General features: G+C 44.8%; 1 protein-coding gene across 1 annotated transcript; it reads left to right on the forward strand.

Annotated features, from left to right (window-relative positions):
• The first annotated feature begins 16,425 nt into the window (after positions 1 to 16,425).
• Positions 16,426 to 21,271, forward strand: KCNA1 (potassium voltage-gated channel subfamily A member 1). The gene has a single exon (XM_059846170.1). The coding sequence runs from the start codon at positions 16,481 to 16,483 to the stop codon at positions 17,954 to 17,956; it is 1,476 nt and encodes a 491-aa protein (XP_059702153.1). The 5' UTR covers positions 16,426 to 16,480; the 3' UTR covers positions 17,957 to 21,271.
• Positions 21,272 to 22,352: the final 1,081 nt, after the last annotated feature.

Consider the following 22,352-nt stretch of genomic DNA (forward strand, 5'->3'; position numbering starts at 1 on the left):
TGCAAATCAAAATCACTGAAGAAAGCACATTTTACATGACTCTGGAAGCTTGTCACAACAGAACAGTTACAGCAGATTCCCAGCAATGCACTTTTCTCTCTTGGAAGTTCATAACCTTGCCCAGGATCTCTTCCCGTCTATCCCACAGAGTTGGATCTATTCTTTTAATCCCTTCTGTTGTACAAGTTTCTTTCTTGGTCTCCATTGGACGCCACAGGAAAACCTGAAATGTCCTAGCTTTTTGGGTCTCCATCACAGTCTAAGCCAGACATCCTCTCTAATCATTCTATTATTTCCAGCCAGGTGATTTTTTTTCTTTTTTTTTCCTGGGAGAAATAAAATAAAGTCTTGTTTTAATAAATCTTTTCTTAAGGTAACTTTGCTGCCTTGAGATTGAGGATAAACCAATTTTCAGGATGATGGAGTCACATAATTTGGTGAATTTGCCACTACTAATGTAGTATTTTTGAAGTGTAAAATAGATTTTAAACTCATGGAAAGTCCAGCAGGAAATGTCCCATATAGGTTCATGCCCACATTAGATTCTTCTGATACAGATCTACATTCCCTCAGTCTGTGAAAGATATTGATATTTTTAGGTGCAAAGCGGCCTGAGACTAGACATGGGGTTTTTGGGTTTTTTTAATCTGGGATTTGCATTGAGCTCTTGAATGTTTATTTCATATTCTTTATGATTTATGCAGGGCTTCCCCATCTGCCTTTCCCTTATTCTGAGATCTTCCTCATCTTCTGTCTCAGGGGAGCCTGGCTGCCACAGCAGTCTCTGATGAGATTAGTCACAATAATGCTGCAGAGCTAAGCTCCTTACTCTCAAGCCTGGGAGAGCTGGTAATATTATCCAAAGAGTAAAAGGCTAAAGCAATGTTTGGCCTGTGTTGTTTCATTTAAATTACAGCCTGAGGGGGTGGTGGGCAGATCGTCCAGTTCCACCCCCCTGCCATGGGCAGGGACACCTTCCACTATCCCAACATGCTCAGAGCCCCATCCAGCCTGGCCTTGGACACTTCCAAGAATGGGGCAGCCACAGCTGCTCTGGGCAATCTGTGCCAGGGTCTCAACACCCTCAGAGGGAAGAATTTCTTCCCAATATCCAATCTAACCTGCTCTCTGTCAGTGTGAAGCCATTGCCCCTTTTCCTGTCACTCCAGGCCCTGGTAAATAGTCCCTCTTCATGTTCCCTGTCCTAGTAAACCAGTAGGAATTTTCTACAGTTACTATCTTCACCACTTTTGTGTCATCCCACAATGGTGCTAGAGTTGCCCTGTGAATTAAAGTGTGTTATTTGGAATGTGACTGGATAAACATTATATGACATATTTTGTAATCCTCTCTACTGTAGGATGCCCTGGCACAACTTTCACTGCCTTTTCATTGACCAAGAGCAGGTTTAGATTGAAAATTATGAAGAAATCCTGAGTAGCAAAATGTAACACTTTGAGGCAAATAAGCTTGTTTGGGATCATATTTTGACATATAACATCCACTTGGGAAAGTCACAGACAGAAAATGTAACACAGCAAAATACTCCAAGCTACAATTTAAGTTTAGGCCACTGAACTTTGCACCCCTGCTCTCTGTGGACAAGAAACCTAAAATGAAGAGCCTGTGTGAAAGGATTTTTCTTATTTCCACATCCATCTTTGCACATTTGCATCATACAAGCAGTTCCCTAAAGGCCAGCGCTGAATTAAAAGAATACACTTAGCACAAACTGCTTCTGTCAGGGAAGCTATTCCTAGCTTTACCTTGAACAGGTAATATTCTAAAATCAGCCTCACTTAAGCCTGAAAAATACACAGAGGAGGTTTGAGAAAAATATACAACTTTTCACTGTGGTTATTTTCGTTTTGGGGTGCATTGTGTTTGCAGGGCACAGTTTTGGTAGCAGGGGTGACAAGTTTCTGGAAGCTTTCCCATGTCCAACAGAGCCAGTTCCAGATGTCTCCAGATGGCTTCTTGGCCTGCCACTGGCCAACGCTAAGCCTATCAGGGATAGTGGTAGCACCTCTGGGATAACAGATTTAAGAAGGGGAAAAACCCCGCAACTGCACAATGGTAGCTGAAGACGGAAGTTCAGTGTCTGAAAACTAAATAAATATTTAGGAAAATACCTATCTCCAAGGATCTAGGAGGTATCTGAACTGTGTCAATCTTTGATGCACTGAGTAAATAAATCTTTAGAATTAACCATCAGATTTCTGTCCACATTTTCCTGTTTCACTGAGTCTTGTATGAGACACCGTTTCTGAAGCACATCCTCCTGTAATTTGCACTGCCCTTTTATCTATATCCAGATAGCCAATGCTTGTGCTCACCCATGCAGGGACTTCTGTGTCCAGCAGATTCTTGCAGCTCAGGAAAATGAAACACTGTTGGACACTGGAAGCTTTGGAGAGTTTAACTGGTGTGCTTTGAAATGCACCTCCATCTGTCCACCTGAATTTCTGCTCTTGCTTCACCCATAGTAAAAGCAGCGCAGGAAAACCCTCTCTTTTCTTAACTTCTCAGGTTTGTGCTCCAAGATAATCAACTTAAACTTCTCAGCTAGGTCAGTTTTTCTAGGTACACACTACTGACTTTTCTTTCTGTTGTACAAATAAGCACAGGCATGAAAATCCCGATTTCCAGGAGTCAAAATTCCAGCTCAGCAAAAACACTGCAGAGCCTAAATGAATGCCACTGGACTGGGAAAGGTAATTTTAACTGCAAGTGATTTGAGTTTTCCGTGCATTTGAAAATACAAAATGATCCTTTGAACTTAGCTGAAATAAGTTGCATGGTTTTGGTTTGGTTTTTTTTTTGTTGTTTTCAAGTAAAACCAAAAATCTCTATGGATGTTTCACAAGTATGCAGCAGGATCTGAAATAATTCAGAACCTGACATAAGAAGATGAAAGGCATATTTTAGCTATGATGTTTTCATATCCCTTTCTTTTTTCCTGTTGTTTATTTGTTTTGAATGTATAAACATTTTTTTGCAGGGGGAGATGTTGAAATGTTGGTATCTCTTGCCTAATTTGATGTACAACAGAGCATTGTATTTACTCTACATGGTATCAGAAATGCTGTTTTACTTTTATTTTTATATTTTTCTACTGACACAGTATCAGGGCCACCTGAATTACATATCATATGGACATACAAACTTTTGCTCCTCAGAGACCACAGTCTACAAAGGAAAGCCAAGATAAAAGATGGGAAGGGGAAGAAAACTGTGTGGACCAAGCTAATGCTGCTGCTACTGAAGATCACAAGAGAGAACCAGGGTTCTGGGACTAGAATCCAGCATCTACAACTTTATCTAGGTTTTAGGATTTATTTTGTGGATGAAAAAAAGATTACCCTTTAACCAGAGTTTGTCTCCAGTATCTTTTCAATACTAGTTTTTCTCTGCTTCTCACAACGTGTTTTTGTTTCATGGACTCAAAGAATGACTGGGCTTGGAAGAGACATTAAAGATCATCGAATTTCAGCCCTTGACATGGGCAGGGACACCTTCCACTATCCCAGGTTGTTTAGAGCCCCATTCAACCTGCCCTTCTGGGAATACTTCTGGGGATGGGGCAACCTCATCTTCTCTCGCCAGCCTGTGCCAGGGCCTCAGCACCCTCACAGAATTTTTTCCTCATATCTATTCTAACTCTACTCTGTGTCAGTGTAAAGCCATCCCTTTTGATCCTGTCACTCCAGGCCCTTGTAAATAGTCCCTCTAAATTTTCTTTTTCCTTTTAAGAAAGGAGGTATGAAGGTATCAATCCCCCTACAAAATAACTCTCAGAGCTCATGGCCCCAGCAAGTGGTGGGTGTACGTGTTTATTTGCTTTTATCAAAAGATTTTTATATATCAAAGTGCCTTGCGCACAAAGAGGTATAAAAGCTAGAGCATAAATTCACTTTTTAAGCTTACACAATATTTTAAGGAGTGTCATTTGACAGAACTATAGATCTGAATAATCTCCTTTCCACTGCGTGCTGCAGAACAGAGCTGTGAGAGATGCAGGAGCCACTGCCAAGGAACCTGCAGAAAAAATATGCAAGAGGAACGAGAATAGATCACCACATCAAGGCATAAACCAAAAACCCAAGCAAAAATAAATTCACACACACTGTTGAAAAGGTATCTGACACCATCTTTCACAGTTTGGTTGTTACCTTCTAAAGCAGCAACATTTAGGCACCATCTTGCTGATTTCAGCCCATTTTCCAGCTGGACATATCCTCTTATCCTCTGAAAACAAGCAGGTATTTTTCTATCCTCTATCCTTTTTTTTTTTTTTTTAGAAAACAGGAAGTTGGTCATGCTGACTCAGATCAATAAACTGTCAGTCAGAAGAGACCTCCTGCCTTTATTCCTGGCTTGTGCTTGATGCAAAGCTCCTCCTTGACTTACTTTCTCAGCCAGATATGTAATGATGCCGGTAAGACACACACATTACTTGCAAAATCCTGTGGGGAAGCAAAGCCCACCATAAGCCGTAAATTTGGATTATCAGGATGTCAGATGTTAAAGCTACAGCTGCAAGTGAGACAGAGCCTCAGCCACACCTTCTTGAGCACAACAGCATTATTCCATTGATGAGACCCACTGCAGAATTTCCCATGGCTCAGCTGTCTCTGTGGTGGGTAAAAATCATTCTTGTATGAATCACTTGAACGTCCTTTAAATCCTCAAAGCAGGGATTAAGTAGGATTTAAGAGGAACATATGACTTGTGCTTGTCCTTAATATAGTGGTGACTTTCATATTATGTGGGGAAGCAACTCCTTTGATTGTTCTGTGCTTATTCGGCACTAATGTCCCTGGATGTCTTTGTTGTTTCCCTGGCTAGAATGAAAGAGCAGCCTGGTCCGCTCCTACAGCTCTTCCACAAAAAGGGTTCCACAGCAAATGGACCCTCCAATCCCTGCTGTGCTAACTCCTAACAGTGCTCTGATTAATTTAATGCTCCAAGTCAAAATACCCAGATCCTCCCTGCGGCTGGCTGAGTAGGTGGAGCTCTTTGCCTTGGTGGGCAGGCTGGCAAAGTGAATCTTTGCACAAATGAATTTGATTTCTGTACCACTTCCTCCTTAATGGGGAGGATTCTCCTTTATCTACTTCGATTGATTGTTTCCTCAGATTTTGCAGCACAAAGGTCAGAGTTCAGCTCCACACTCTGATTTTCCAGCTGGTAGCAATCCAATGAGATTTGCATAGTTACAGGATGCCTATGAGTTAGAAGGGTGATCATTCTTTTTACAAGATTAACTCTAAAAGTCCACAGCTGGGGATAACCTGAAACTACTCATGATTTGTGATAAATTTAATGAATTGCAGAGACCAATTAAAGAAGGATTTGGTTTATGTTGAAATACATTATTTCCACACATTTTCTTTTTTTTTTTCATATGCCATTCACCATCTTTAGCTGCTATATTTAATGCATTTTCAACCTCTGCCTTTTCCCCACAGTACAAGACATCCAAACACAGAAACAGTGTTACAGATGAAGATATCATCTGATATAATTTCTTAATGATTATATTTCTATCTCTTTTTATCACTCAAACAAAACATCATAATTACTTTTCTCCTGCTTTGCTGTTGTAGGAAATTGGCTTCATTGAACCACACACACTGACCTCAGGCAGGTCTAGGTAAAATTTTCATAAAGGAACCTGAAATCCATCTGTATTTTGGCAACTCTAAATAAATCTATATTCATTCACAGGAGAAAAGGGATGGACTTGCCATGTGTAAAACATGCAGGACACTGGAGGCCTGGGTGGTTGCAGCTAGGTGGGGATTCCTTTCATTTCACCCATGCCATGGCAATTTCCATAGGTAAAATGTTGGCTTGTGAAGACAGAGGCAAGCACCACCTCTTGTTTTTAAACTGTAAAACAGTTTATATTTCTAAGAACAACAACCAGTTTATGTTTTTAAACTGTATCAGTAAGCATGAGGGAAATCAAAGATTGTGATTAGGACAGGCTCTGAATCCAAATATCAAACATGGATCACCTTGAGGTTTCAGGCAGATAGCAAACTTCCTTCCGTGAGGGGGTTTTGCTGGCTCCTGCCACACATCCCAGAGATCTCTGCCAAGGGTTCTCTTGCTTTGGGGATGTGGCTTTGACAGTGATTACCTCTTCCAAAACACATATTAGGATGTAGGAAAAGCAGATATTTGGTAAGACTGGGTGAGAACAGTGGTCTGATATTCTGGCTCAAATTTGGAGCATCCCAGTGCATGTCTTCACCTTTCACATGCAGTTATTAGCAGAATGGTTGGAAGTACCTGCTGGCAAGGCCTTTTGCCCTGTGCTGTTATTTTTGCCCTGCAAATCCATCTTGCCATGCTCACTGGTACATGTCCCTTGTAGAAAGGCTCTTCCTGGCATGCCTCACACTATCAATGTATTTCTCTGCTACACAGTACAATGGGATCATTATCCTGGGATTAGTCCTCAGACACTGCTGAAGTCAGAAAATACTGCTGTAACTGTTGAATATTAACTTGCCGAGTGCTGCCTTGAGGCAATTCGACACAGACAGGAGGTTTGTGATGGATGTCCTTTCTCTTTTCCTACATAATGCAGGAAGACTTGAAAAGCGGGACATAATGGGACAAAAGCTTTAGAAATTCTAAAGGCAAGCGATTTGTAAATAACTCAGCAAGTTGCCACGTTGGGAGGGAGAGATTTGTCTGAAGTGTAATGGGCCTACTGCAATGTGCTCACTAAGCACTCAGTGGCATTTTTAAACAGGGTGCGACTTGATTTTGAGACTTCAAATGAAAATAAATCATAAAAAGAGGTGCTCAACACTCAAGCTATGATCGAACAAAGTGCTTAAGGAATACAACCAATAGGAAGCAACCATACCCTCCTGCCACAGCCAGCACAGAAGAAGCTCCAGAAAGGGAATAGGTCACTGACTTCTCGAGTCCAGAACAGACCCTGGCCCAGATATAAAGTAGGACAAGAGACGAAAAAGCAAGACTGAGAAGCTGGAAAAAGAGCAATGCCCAAGGCACAGGAAAAGATGAGACACTGATGACCTGGTAGTGTCTAAGGGGTGCCTCACTGCCTTCATCTTGGGTAAGACTTGGGATTATTCAGGAGCACTTAAAATCACCTGGGGACAAGGCTTCAAAGCATCTGGGTCTTTCACATTAATGGCTCCTGCAGTAGCCACCACTGTTTTTGTTCACTCAAGTTCTTTCTTTTTCTGTAAATAATTGCTTCTGCTTCACTTGAGCTGTCTCTTCAGCAGACAAGAAGAATTCTGGGCAGGCAGGTCAGCAAGAACCCTGTTCCCAAAAGAGGACATGCAACTGTAACTCTAAATTTGGGCTCTAAGGCAAGTATTTGTTTAAAACACACCCTGTTAAGCATTTTTGCCTCTCCTACATGCTGAAAATAAAGCCAGAGGAAGCTCTGCTGCCAAAGCAGCTCTGCAGAGCAACCTGCACTGGGAATTCTCATCAGGGAAGGACAAATGTAGCAGGAAGCATTTCCAACCCTCTGCCAGAGACACTTGAACTACCTGCTCAGCATTTTCTGCCCTAGTGTGGTTCTTGAAGGCTTTCTACAGGCTTAGAGCTGGGGCTGAAGATCCCGAGTCCCTCCAAAAGATAAGGACTCCTTATGGCCAGGCTTTTTTTGCCCTCACATCTTTTATGTTACCCCATTTCCCACTAGTGCAGCTCTGCTGTGCAAACACCTTGATGCTGAGGTTTTCTGGTTTGATCTCTGCTCAGGCTGTATTATGACATTTCTCCCACCTCTACAGCTGCCTCTGGCCTTCCTTTAGCACTCTCCTGCCACTGTAGCTGCCTCCTATGATCTTGGCCAGGCTGCAGCTTCTTTCCTTCGGCCTTACTTGTGCTGCTGCTCTCTGTCTCCGTATCTGCTCCACTCTAAACAGCAGATGCAAATGACCTTCTCTTTTCTCCATTTCTTTATTGTGAGTTTCCTGTTTAGTGTAACTGCTTCTAAAGCCTGGCTTCTGGACTGCAGCCCACACTCCTCTACACGTTTTCTTAGTAGATGCATTGGACATTCCCGGTTTAGTCTTAGGGAAAAAACTTTGCTGGATCCCAGTTTACGCAGGTAAGGATCACTTTCCTGACTGCCTTGTTTTGACTATCACTCCCTGCACTGTTTATGCTGCTAACTTTGTTTGCTCTTGCTCCTCTTCATTTTTTATAACCATGGCAAGACATCTGGTGCTCAAATCTGGCCTGTGAAGTGCTGAATGGCACAAATTCTGCTGCAGAGTGCTACTAGCTGTGTCAGAGCAGGGCATGCAAGGCCTGTCAGACAGTAGGAAGGCACTGCTCCTCTCCTAATCAGCTCTTGTCAGAGCTTCCTCCAGAGCCAGCTTCCAGCAAGCTGACCATCCATCTCCTGCCCTATAAAATGACCATTTGCGAAGGTGTCTTGGAATGGCAGGAAGATCCCAGCTGATCAGTGTTTATCCTGACCACGCTCTGCAGTGCACATTGGTGCCTGGCCAGTGGAATAGTCTGGCTCAAATAAAGCACCCTCTATTCCTCTAGGTATGAAGTTATTAATTTCCTGATGGCAGCTCTTATATCCTCAGGGATTACTGTTTGTCCTGCTTTAAATAAAACTCCATCTTGCACATGTGCACACACACTCACAGACACAAACACTCAATCCTTTGCCTAGTAACAAGACAGGCAGTGCCTGTGCTCCTTCTTCCTCCTAGCAGAGCTTCACACTCTGGACACAAAGTGGTTCCATGCCTTTGTCATCACACCCAGACCGCTTCCAGGAACACTTAGCACTTCCTCAGCATGCTCTCCTTGTGCTGGAGCTCATGCTGCATCTTCCTGCCATGCCCCAGAGTGACACACTAGGATTGTCCCACCCCCTGTGCAAGAGCAGCAGCACCTTGTTTATCTGTCAGGGCTCCACCATGAAATGCTCCAGGTGCTGACTTTGCAGCAAGGTCCAAGCTTTCTGTGGCTCTGTCTGTTCCAGGGGTTTATAGCAATTTGGGACTGGTGCCCTGCACTGGATTGCCTTTACCCTATCACATGGGGCCCTGACTGCTGCCAAATCTTGTCTCTGTGTGGTAACTTCTTCAGTAATTCTTGTGTCCTGAGAGGCAGGAGGATAAAAAGAAGAATATAGTTTATCTTCCCTATGAACCACTAGAAATCCTTCACCGCTTTTGCTCTGGACATTTCCTTTGTGGCTCTAAGGTTTTTGAGGTATAATTGGAAACACTGAAGAGTTCATAGATGTCACTGTTCTCTGAAAGCTTCAGCTTATCTGCATTCAGTCTAATATACTGTTCTGAGGGTCTGGAATCATGGCTGGGGCTCCTTCTTCTTCAACATGTTCAGTTCCAGTGGAAACTGCCCTCAGCCACTGCCTTGGTGCTTGAGAATCCCTCTTCTGCATGTCTTAGTTTCTGCTGCAGCACATGTGATCATGATTCCAGCATTCACATTCTGTCAGGTATAATAAAGACAATCATAAATCCATTGTAAGATGCTGCCCTGACTCCTAAGAAACACTGAACACTTTTGAATTTGATACACTTAATTGAGCCTGACTTCAATTACTGCTGAAGACTGGTGACTTCAGTCCTGTAGACATTGCTTTGTCATCAGTGTAGATTCTCGTTTTATGGAGCTACCTCTTGTTTCTCTTTTTCACTGCCACTGATGTATAGTCTGCTCCTTTCTCTGTAGGTCTCTTCACCTCTCTCCTTTACATCTTTCCTTTTCAGGATTTTTCTCTCAGTAACACTGAGAATGCCAACAGACTGCCATGTTTTGGTAGCCTGAATTTCAGGTCTGCAGTCAGCTTTTGAGGCAGGCACCAGCCTGCTTAAAAAATAAGGCAACACTTTTTGGGAAGGCTAAATGAAGCCCATGAGGACTTCTCCCTCCACATGGCTTGGTCAGTGATGGATGTGAAGGGATTCTCAGTGTCCTTTATCACAAGACCACATGATAATGTGCCATATTTCATGGCAGCTCATCAAGAGATTGCAACTGTCCACTGGCCTTAAAACATCCTTGCTATAAACTCTAAGTCCCATTGCTGCAGTCTAATGTTGCTGTCAATGAGTGTTCCTGGAGTTCTGTTGCAGGTCACCTTGCAGCCCAGTTAGGGCTAAACCCAGCTCTGATTTTGTAGGGTAGCTGTGATTATGGCTATGGCAAGACTGGTAAATTATTTGAGCACTGGGAGTATCCTGTTATGCCTTGAGTTCCTAAAGTACATTTTGATGTGTTTGTTCAACCTGGAGAAGAGAAAGCTTTGGGGTGATCTCATTGCAGTGTTCTAGTGCCTAAAGGGAGCCTCCAAAAAAGATGGAGAGAGACTCTTGACAAGGGCCTGCAGTGACAGGACAAGGGGGAATGGCTTCACACTGACAGAGAGCAGGTTTAGATGGCATATTGGGAAGAAATTCTTTCCTGTGAGGATGTTGAGGCCTTGGCAGAGGATGCCCAGAGAAGCTGTGGCTGGACCATCCCTGGAAGTGTCCAAGGCCAGGCTGGATGGGGCTCAGAGCAAGCTGGGCTAGTGGAAGGTGTCCCTGCCAGAGACAGGGGCACTGGAACGAGATGATCTTCAAGGTCCCTTCCAACCCAAACCTTTCTATGATTATGGGATTCTATCACTCATCACCACTCAGCATCAACTTCGGCTTCCTAACAAATCTTGTCTCAAAAACACCACCACTTTCTGATTTGCTCCTGGGCAGCTAGATGGCTTATGAGGTGGGGCTTTGTTTAAATATGTGTCAGAATCTTTTTTTATTGGGTGGAATCATCCTGTAAATGAACTCACACAGGAGCAAACTCAGACTTCCCAAAACTGACTTCTTGATTGTGTATTGCAAGGACCCACTGCAAGGACTGGTTCTGGGATTTTACAGGAACGTGCTTGCTCTGATGGTGCTCTGTCCTCCTCAGGTGTTCTCTTCTCTGACAGTGGTGCTTCGTGTGGTACTCACCCCTCATGATACAGGGAAAGGCCACTCTCTGCTCTCTGCACTTGGTGGCCAGCAGCACTCTTGATAAATATATTCTTGCTGTGGTGCTTTTATAAAACCTTGTACTAAGTCATCCAATTATGGGAAGCCAAAATTGGCTCCAGTTAAAAACCTGAATATGCTCAGGGGTGGATTGGCACTTTGTTTCCATTTCTGATTATATAACTGCTTTTGAGGAGGACAGAAGAAAGCTCATCCCCAACCTAATACAGAACAGAATTTTCTGTTCTTCCCTGCCCAGCCATTCTCCTATTGCCAAATTTGCATCTTCCCAACCCAATGATGTGGGATATAGAAGCAAGACAGGGGCATCCTTTCTCTCCAGGCTGGTCCTAACAGCACAACTATCATATGAGTAAGGGCAGTTTCTTATTCCTTCTTCACAGGAATAACTCCCAAGTTCTCATCTTCCCTCTGTGTAGCAACAGGACTGGTTCCACTCCTTGGCTTTTTTGATCAAATAGGGCCCATATATAAGGCTTTAAAAGGGAACAGGACAAAAATTGAAATTATATAACAAGAGGGAACCAGAGTAATTGTCATCTCCCATCAGCTATCAATATTCTTTGAAGCATGAGATGTGATTATCTTGGTCACAAAAAATGCAAAATAATACGCAAGGCTCATAAATCAGTGTTAAAAGATTAAAAGCTTTTGAAGGATTCTTTGTTGCCCTCAAGGAAGAAAACCCAACTGTCAACACCACAAGGTCACCTTTGGTTCCATATGTTGACTCTTTCCATGTCATAAACCAGAATGATTGACAGACCCTCTGCACAGTAAATTGGGGCCAGAACACTTTATCCTCTGCCTCCCAAGGCCTTTAAATGAGGTGTGTGGTGACAACTGCACAACTCATTGGTGGCTTTAGGATCCAGTGTTCAAGCTACCAGGACATCCTTTGCCATTTGATTTCACAATGGTTTTTAACACACAAAATGTCTCTTTCAGGTGAAGAAATTTTGGGGGTCACTCAAGACACTCACAGGAATGAGGCCATGCTCAGAAATCCACTGTGCTTCTGCATCCATTGATTTCAGTCAGGATTTCCCAGATTCCCTGGTGACAATGTTTAAAGCCTGTTTCATTGTGTAAAGCCAATGCTCATTTTTTAATCCCATTTCAGATTCACATTCATTAAATACAATTTTTTTTGTAATCCTCACACACACAAGGACTTTTAATCAACAACTCAATTCTTTCTTTCTAAAATTAAAAACAAAACAAAAAAAAAAAGAAAAATGCTGGTCTTTCTCATCACAACAATACCATCAGACTTCCCACCACAAAAAGCTGCAATGTTTTTTGCAATTTTTAGTTTCCCTTCGAAAAAATTTTGTTTCTGAAGAGAACTTCTAAGTGTGGCTCTTTGGGGGGATGACCAGTTCAGCTGCTGCTGGCCATTTTCTGTAATGTAAAAGGTAGGAAATAGCAGCAGCCTGACTTTGAATCTGGCAGCAAGCTGGATTCTTCTTCCATTCCTCAACATTTAATTGAAGATTCTTAGCACTATAATGTGTAACATACAACCTTCTTGCAAGCCCTAGTTACACTCCTCATTAGTCTGTGTACTTTAACAAGATTTTATTGACCCTGTGGCTAATAGCCCACTTAGAAAGATCCCTCCCTTCCAGCGTGACTGCTTGTCAGTAATGTTAGTTAGATTGCAAAGAGAAATTCCACAGTTCAAAGCTATTCAAAATGAGGAGGGGGGAGAGCAATATCCCAGTTTGTCCTTTAGCTGTAATGGAAAAACTAAGGTTGTCATCACTCCTCTTTTTTTATTTCTGTGCCTGGTGTGTGCACATAGCTCCCAACGAGGATTTGGGTTCTGATGTGCTAAGGCAGATCTCAGAAACCAGCAGCCTAAGGAGCTGTGACAGGCAAAGGAAGCGCTTTTAAGTCCTGTTTTCCAGTTGCAAAAGCAGAATGTACAGCCTTGTCTGCAATCCTACAGAAGTCAGGGGCAGAGCAGCACCAAGAGCTCAGGCCTCTGCTTGTTAGATCTTCATTTTCAGCCCGCTCCTGAGCATCCTTTGGGCTGGGACAGGGGGACAAAGCACTGCACCAGAGATGGGGGGGCGCTCACTCATAGAGCTCCTTCTGCTCAGCAGCTCCAAGCACATCGAATGCAGAGCTCCTGGAGTTCTCTGCAGCCTGCTGTGTCACCCAGGCATGGAATTCACTGCCATAAGAGGATGTTGACTCGAAGGCTGTCACTAAGTTTCCCAAGGGGTTGAAAAACTGCCTGGTTAGTCTAGCCTTTCTTTTTTTTGGGGGGGGGAGGGGGGTTAGTTTTTACAGGGTCCAGGGCTGCAGGGTCCAGGGCTGGGGCTGATGCTGAGCTGCTGAACTTCAGACAGAATTGTGCTTTATTTTTCACTGGAAGAAGATGCTCTCTTTTTATTTAGTGTTTTCATTGTTTTACCTGGGAGTGGCAGAAACAGATGTTTCTCTTGCTCTTCACCAGAAGTTTTTAACAAAACTTTCAGTATATGTGATACTGGAAAAAAGCCAAAACAAACCAAACAACAGCAAAACCAACCCTTGTACCAGGCTAGATAGGAAATCTGTTTGTGTCTTTGCACAAAGACACAGTTTCCACAGGGCTGGTAAATGCCGCATGCTAACTAGCTGTGATTGCAGCACTGCCAGGGGTAGAGGACTTTAGAATAGTTTTTGTTACAGTAAAAAAAATTAAAAATAAACCACAACATCATCAACACACCTGGACATGAATAAGGAGAAGGGAAGAAGAGACAGAAACCACCAGGGAGGTCAGGCAGTTAAGTATTTTTGGACTGCCAAGGTGGTGATCTTAAGTGAAGATAATGTATTATGCAGGGGAAAGCTAATGAGACCAGTCTGTTAAACATGGACTTGGTGTTACTTAGCTCCGGAGTGCTTAAAATTACACAGGCACGGGTTGTATTTGATCACTGCTCCCGCCCTGACAAGGTGAGCAGCAGGCTTTTATATAATGTAAGTGATCATTTACTGTGGGGAGCAATCCTGTGCTGGCAGGAAAGGCCAGCTGATGACATAATCGGTCTTTTCCATCTCGAAGTTATGTTATTCATCAATTAAACGAATTCGGTGGGATAAAGCAGCATTAAAAGGCACTGTCTGACGATTAACCCTCCCAATTCCACCCACTCCGCTCGGGATTTGGTCTCCACCAATGTGTCCAGGAGGCTCCGGTTGCGCAGCTCCGTCTGCTACCGAGGCGAGCTGGGGGTCGGGGCCAGGGGCTCCGGGCACTGCTGGCGCAGCCGCCGCCCTCCGGGACCGCAGCCGGCGTCCGTGCGGGATGTACGGCCCCGCTCGGCCGCAGGTGCTGCGGGGGGACCAAGCGCTGTCCCGCCGTCCCTCGGCGCGTCGGGAAGCGGCTGCTCGGTGCACCTGTCCGGGCTGCCTGTGCCTGCCTGCCGGCTGCCCGGGATCCCGCTGGCTCCCGCAGCCCCATCCCGGGTCCGCCCGCATTGCGTCGGGGGCACGGCGCGCAGCGTGCGGGGGCGGCCGGCCTGGGGGCAGCGCGCATCCCTCCCTCCTCCGCCGGCCCCGGCCCCCGGCTCCCCCGCCCTCCCGATCCCCGAGCTGCACCAAACAGCTCTCAGGTTTCTGCTGATACTGCAGCGCCAAGAAATGGCTCGAGTTTGCTCCTCGCTCTTATGCATTCAGCTGCACTCTCGCTCCTGCCGCACGCGTCCAGCTCCTGCCTCCTCCTGCCTCCGCCGCTGCTGCTGCCGGGACGAGCCAAGACCGACTCCGGGGATGCGGCTGCAGGGCTGCGGCGCTCTCGCTCTGACATCTCCTCCTCCGCCGCTGCCCAGCGCCCGGCTCCTTTTCCAGCTGTCCTAAGGAAAGAGAGCTGGAGAGCCAGCAGCTATCTAGGACTCCTTGATTTATTGACTAACTCAAGCCTTTTGGAAAAGGTACTTTGCACTCTTTTCCACCCACACCCTCACCCCCCACTGCGGTTCTCAGCAGAAACTAATTAAACCCACTCGCCCTTGGTGCAGCCTAAGACAGTGTATGAATATTTCAGTGTCTCGCAGGCAGCTGTGTAAAGCGATCGCTGCGTTATAAAGAGGGGCGCAAGAGGAGGAGGAGGAGGGTTAAGTTTGCCACTGCGGTTTTTGTTTTGTTTTGGTTTTTTTTTTGGATGCTGCTGCAAGGCGACTTGCCGCATTCCGGCACTGGCTCCTACTCCTAAACGGCGCGTCTCACCCGGAGCAGGTAAGGAAAATCTCCTTCTCCGTGACGATGTTACACTCGATTTTGGACGGTTTGGGTCTGGGATGTTGACCTCCCTCCCCTTGTCTCTCTCTCAGTTACCTTTAGCTGCTGCAAAGCAGAAGAGGAGATGCTTTGCTCTCCCCCTCCTAATCTCCCCCCCAGTCGGTGTGATGAAGTTGTCAGTGCTCAGCTAAGTCTCCACAGCGGGGAGCGCGGTGCTCGGGAGACTCCTTGCAGGAGCTTACCCCGCTGAAGTTTCCCGGGAAGCCCTCCCGATGAGTTCGGGGCACCTTCCTGCCTCGGAGGCCTTGGTGCATGTCCAGGGAGGTGTAGGAACGCGTAGAACTCCGCATGTACTGCTGTAGTGGGCAGAACGGGATGTTCCTGCTGATGTGAAAGCCAATCCATTGCGCTTGAGTGTGTGTGTGTATGTGGAGGGGCTTGGGGGCTGGTTTATTCTGTTTCTCTCTTCCCCGGCAGCCTCCATCCTGCAAGTGAGCTTTATGCCTTCAAAGCAGAGTATGTCCATCCCTCCCTCCCCAGCACAAAAGATGAGAGGACCAGGGCAGCGGTGGTGGTGGTGGGAGGGGGGAAGGAAGAGGCAAGTGATGGAAATTTGCTGAGTTGGCATTGCAAGGACTCGCCTCCCAGCCAGCCCGAGATTTATATATCTATTTCTATATTTATTTATTTATTTTATGTGTATGTGTGTGTGTGTGTGTGTGTGTGTGTGTGTGTGTGTGTGTGTGTGTGGTAGCTTCGTGGCAGCAGCTGCGGCGATGGTCGAGCCGACGAGAAAAGTGGACGGATCGAGTTAAAGGCTAAAGGAGACGGCTGGGGAGGGGAACCCCAGCCTGGGGGTGCACTCCATAGACCTTCAGCCTCCCGGTGTGGGGGACAGGACCCCTCGCCTTACCTGCCCTCTGCCCCCCCTAAAGGTACTTCTTCCCTCTTTCTTCACCCTCCCATCATCCCTGATGCCTCTCCCTTTATCCCGCCTCTCTTTTCCCCTTTTGGATATTTCCATCCTTTAGGCTCCACTTCCACCCCTTCTTCAAGCTCCCCACCTCAACCTCCTTAAGCCCCTCCCCCCCACCCTTGAACCGCCCTGGGTCTCTCTGTGCTTCTCCATCCTCCTCCTCCTCCCTTTCCCTCACTTCTCCCCTGCCCCTTGGTCCCCTTTCCTCTGTGCCACCATGACTGTGATGGCTGGAGAGAACATGGATGAGACTTCTGCGCTACCTGGCCACCCCCAGGATAGCTACCAGCCTGCTGCCCACGATGACCACGAGTGCTGTGAGCGTGTGGTGATAAACATTGCAGGACTGCGCTTCGAGACACAGTTGAAGACTTTAGCCCAGTTCCCCAACACGCTGCTGGGCAACCCCAAGAAGCGCATGCGCTACTTTGACCCCTTGCGCAATGAGTACTTCTTTGACCGCAACCGGCCCAGCTTTGACGCCATCCTCTACTACTACCAGTCCGGGGGGCGGCTCCGCCGGCCCGTCAATGTCCCCCTGGACATGTTCTCTGAGGAGATAAAATTTTATGAGCTGGGTGAGGAGGCCATGGAGAAGTTCCGAGAAGATGAAGGATTCATTAAAGATGAGGAGAGACCCTTGCCGGAGGGGGAGTACCAGCGCCAAGTGTGGCTCCTCTTTGAGTACCCAGAGAGCTCTGGGCCGGCAAGGGTTATTGCCATAGTCTCTGTCATGGTGATCCTCATCTCCATCGTGATCTTCTGCCTAGAGACATTACCTGAGCTGAAGGAGGACAAGGAGTACACAGTGCACCGCACTGACAACACCACCCAGGTCTACAAATCCAATATCTTTACAGATCCCTTCTTTGTTGTGGAGACCCTGTGCATCATCTGGTTCTCCTTTGAGCTGGTGGTACGATTCTTTGCTTGCCCTAGCAAGACTGATTTCTTCAAGAACATAATGAACTTCATTGACATTGTGGCCATCATCCCTTACTTCATCACCCTGGGCACTGAGATGGCCGAGCGGGAGGGGACTCAGAAAGGAGAGCAGGCCACCTCCTTGGCCATCCTGAGAGTCATCAGATTGGTAAGAGTCTTTCGAATCTTCAAACTCTCCCGGCACTCTAAGGGCCTCCAGATTTTGGGACAGACCCTCAAAGCAAGTATGAGAGAGCTAGGTTTACTAATCTTCTTCCTCTTCATTGGGGTGATTTTGTTCTCTAGTGCGGTATATTTTGCTGAGGCTGAAGAACCTGAGTCTCATTTCACAAGTATCCCTGATGCTTTCTGGTGGGCGGTGGTATCCATGACCACTGTGGGCTATGGTGACATGTACCCTGTGACAATTGGAGGCAAAATCGTAGGCTCCTTGTGTGCCATCGCTGGTGTGCTGACAATTGCCCTGCCTGTACCTGTCATTGTGTCCAACTTCAACTACTTCTACCACCGAGAAACCGAAGGGGAAGAACAGGCTCAGTTACTTCACGTTAGCTCCCCTAATTTAGCATCTGACAGTGATCTCAGTCGCCGCAGCTCCTCCACAATCAGCAAATCTGAGTACATGGAAATCGAAGAGGATATGAATAATAGCATAGACAATTTTAGAGAGGCTAATCTCAGAACTGGCAACTGCACTGTAGCCAACCAAAACTGCGTTAATAAAAGCAAGCTGCTGACTGATGTGTAAGCAAAGAAACAAAAAACCCTAAAACAAAATCCCCACTCGCAGCTTGAAGACTTTAGTGACACAGTCACACTTTGTAGATGCTTTACTGATAGTCTTTGAATGCTTTATTTACCTCGTAAATGCATTGTTGCATTGCAAATCTTTGCTCTGTGATAAAGAAGCTTCCAGGATCCATGAAAGATAAAATTTTGTTTATTTTCAAAAAACCTTTTTCCACCTGGCAAATGATAGCCATTTGAACTAGTTTAGTTTTAAGCCATTATGATGCTAGACCTAAACTTTTCCTCCACTATCTCCTCTTTTTTTTTTTTCTTTTACTTTTCTTTTTTTTTTTTTTGGATAAAGTTATTTAAACTAAGCAAGACAGTTTTTAGAGCTATTAAGCATATGCATGGATTCCAGTAAAAATATTCTGCAAAACTACACAGTTGCAAGAAAGTACATCAGATAATAATAGTAAAAAAAGATCAGCCAAAACCTGCGGCAAGCATTTGTCATGGTGTTTATGAAGGAGTGCACATTTTCCTTCCACCCCCTCTGTGAAAGATTCCATCCTTACAACCTTAAAAAACCTACTTAAGCCTGATCTCTCTGTCCATAGAAGAAATATCCTAAAAGGAGAATAGCAAACAAAACTGAAGACAAAACATCTGCAATGCTGCTAAGTCCTCTCACATGCAGATGATAGAAACACACTTTTTCCCCCCTCCCTGTTCGGAACTGGATACAAAACTTTAAGCCCTTCTGTTGCAAGGTAGCACAATGGAGTTTAATATAAGCATGTTTGAATTTGATACTATTTATTTTATGATCGCATGCTTGAAACATTACCTCAGTCAATAGCGGATAAGCTTTCGTTTGAACTGAATCTTCTAAAAATAGGTCCTTTCTCCTCTCTTTTTTTGTTTCTTTTCTTTTTCTTTTTGATTTGCATTCACCAGAAGTGCACTCCTTAATTTATTCAATCATTGACTAGTAATTTAAAGTACTGTATTTAAGTGCATATGTTAGTCAAATGGGAACAATAACTTCTGGAGATCAAAGCATGTTCAAATATTCAGCATTATGGCCTATTTGATTAAAGTGTAACTTGAATTAATTAGTGCATGAATTCAATGATAATAATAATAAAAATGATGATGATAATAACAACAATGATGATAACAATAAAAACAAAAAAAAAAAAAAGTGCTTGATAGACTGAGGGCCTGAATGAACTGATTAGAGAAATCTGATTGTTTTCCTGCATTGCTCAGGGAAATGTGTTGGTTTTGTCCAGGCGTTGTCGGAAAGGAACATATCCCATCCCTTAAAGGGAAAGTTATATGGAAAACTAACAAATCAAGTTATATATAGCAACAGCTAAAAACCTAGTATCCTCTATAGATGAAAGGTGCAGATGCATGTTTTTTGGTGCATTCTCAGAATGTAAATGAAACTTATCTATTATATGCATCCGAATTGCAGCAGCTGGTTTCTTTTGCAGTCATCAGTTGTGACTTTTTTGTATCCCCCCCCAAAATTTACTGAATAGACCCAGCAGATTGATTGAGAGAGTTGTGCAGTGCCTTTATCTTACAGCCCCCAAAACTGCTGAAAGTGCCTCCAGGAACTGAGTGGATCAGAGACATCGAGGGAAAGGACAATAAGTCAGTCCTGTGTTGCAGGAGTGTCCTGTGCTGTCTACTGGCACAGCATGGAAAGGTTTAGGGATAGAAAGATCAAGTGTGAGTGAGAGGGATACAGAAGAGGCAGGCAGAGATCACCAGTGCCCGTGGAATACTTTCCTTCCCTAGCCAGTCTGATGCTGCAGGGCTCTGCATTGGCTTCTGCCAAATAACTCCTAGTTGTGTACATGTGAGGCTTCAGGTTTCCCTGGTTTGTTCATAGAGGCATCACTGCCATCACTGTATCTGCCCTTCCTTTCCCTGAGGTGGCTCTTTGTCAGCTTGTCCCTGCAGGGCAGGGTGCAGGAGGAATGGGAGCCTGGGCATCTCCCAGTCAGGCCACCAGACTGGAGGACTTTGCTCTTCTTTCCCTTAGGTTCCCCAGCAGGTAGATGGGAAAGGCTTTCCTGGGCCCTCCCATCCCTGTCTGCTCCATCCTCTTTCAGATCTTAGATCCTATCACAGCCTTTGAGCCACGTTCTTCTTCCTGATCTCTAATCTTACTGTACTTCCATCATTTCCTGGTGAGGGAAGCAATGCTAGGAGAAGATATCTTCTGCAACATGCAAGCCTTGACTGCTAGGCCCTGGAAAATCTGAACAGACATATAGGCACTAATCTCAATTTTTCAAATGGTCAAAGTTGAGGATCTTCATTCTGCACTTAGCATGTGGCCAACTGTTGAACACATTTCCTTCCGTGATGTACAGATCCTTTCCTCCCCTGTCTTTCTGATATATGTATATATGTGTATAAATATATATATATATATGTATGTCTGCTCCTGTGTGTGTCACATGCGTATGCAGGCACATGCATATATAAAAAAAAAATCAAAGCACTTAGAGTTAAAAACCAACCCTAACTCTGCAGTTACGCACAAGCTTAACCTGCCAGGTTTCCAGAAAGACTTGACTTTATTTCTCACTGTGTGACTTCTGTGAATCGTAGTGATGAGAAAGATCAAGAACTGAAGGAGCTCCAATTCCTGCAAGAAGTGCAAAGCATCAGATAAAACAGGGCATTACATTCTCTAGGTAGATGTTGTAAAGCTTCTTTCCTGTCCCCTGCTCATGCCCGTGCCCTTTGTACACCTCTCTCCCTGTTAAATTCCAGTGGTCCCAATCTTCCCAAACTCTTGAATCATAGGATATGACTTCTGATATCAAAATGGACTTTAATGCTGCATTCAGCTTATAAAACCACCATCTGACCAAACTAAACAGCAATAATCAATGGGACTGATGATCAGAAGGATGCGTTTGGGAGATAAGGTATCATTTGGGTACCTTCTGTCCCAGCTGGGTGTGCACACTTTAATTTAATGTGCAGAGTGATGATCATTCTGCTTATGCACAAAGTGCTGCCAATGCAGCGATTCTTTGTCAAGAGACCGAGCCGGATCATAAGAACTTGTGGTTTGGGGAGCCTAAATATTGCTTTGTCCATTTATAGCTCACTGCAAAGGATCTCAACCCACATGGAGTACAGGAATTAAACTCATGTAGCATAGGCATGTGTTTTCGACAAGTTTGACACAAAAAAAACCCCAACAAAAACAAGGTTCTTACTCCCTTTACACAGGAGTGCTGAAGTGTCTTTGTGGGCCTGAAGGTGCACTTAACAAACTGCCTGTTCTTATCAGCAAGCATCCCTCTTTCTTTCTTTCTTTCTTTCTTTCTTTCTTTCTTTCTTTCTTTCTTTCTTTCTTTCTTTCTTTCTTTCTTTCTTTCTTTCTTTCTTTCTTTCTCTTTTCTTTTCTTTTCTTTTCTTTTCTTTTCTTTTCTTTTCTTTTCTTTTCTTTTCTTTTCTTTTCTTTTCTTTTCTTTTCTTTTCTTTTCTTTTCTTTTCTTTTCTTTTCTTTTCTTTTCTTTTCTTTTCTTTTCTTTTCTTTTCTTTTCTTTTCTTTTCTTTTCTTTTCTTACCCTTATGTTACTTTTTGCCACATGTGGACTCTAAGGGGTTTTTTATGTAACTGGAAAAGGACTGGAAATGAGCTGATGGCCAGTGTAGTACTTCTCTGGAAGAGTCAAGAGAATTCCTTAAGTAAGGACCTCCTGGAAGTGATGCCCATATTATGATGGACAGGGAACCCAGTGGATATGGCAATCTTTAGTTTGGTGAGGGGAAGAAAGCTTCTCCAGCAGAAGGAGTCATTCCCCATGCCCCCACCACCACCCACTGCTCTGTACCTTTCTGTACTTCTTAGCCGGTCCTGTGCAGCTTTTCCTTCATCCACTCAGGGAAAGGGGTGAGGGAATTTACCTGGCAAGGGCAAAGCAGCAGTGCACTACAGTGCAGAGGTGGGAATGGAGCAGAGAGTCAGCGGGCAGGAATCCCATAGACTGGTATCCCTGCCAGAATTTCCCATCTGGTTCTACCATGCTTAGCTCTAGAGCACTAGGGAGAGGCAGAGGGGCAAGGGTGAAAGTGAAAATTAAGGACTCCGTACCCTGTTCCTTCACAGAACTCGGCTTGCTGCAAGACTGCCAAGAGCTCAAAACCTCTGCGTGGCAGCTCCAGCACGGGCCATGAACTGGATTTAGTCACCTTGATGAGGAAGTTGGGGTGCAGTTAGCCAGGCAGTGAGTTCACAGCATCCTAGCAAACCCATGCAGATTCCCTGCGTGGGGTGTCCTAAGCCTTATCTCCGCCGGGGACTTCAGGAGGAAAGCTAATCCGAATTAATGGAAGGTGTGCATTTAAAGTAGATTTGTTAAACTGCTTTA

This window comes from Haemorhous mexicanus, chromosome 5 (assembly GCF_027477595.1).
Source record: "Haemorhous mexicanus isolate bHaeMex1 chromosome 5, bHaeMex1.pri, whole genome shotgun sequence".
NCBI lineage: Eukaryota > Metazoa > Chordata > Aves > Passeriformes > Fringillidae > Haemorhous > Haemorhous mexicanus.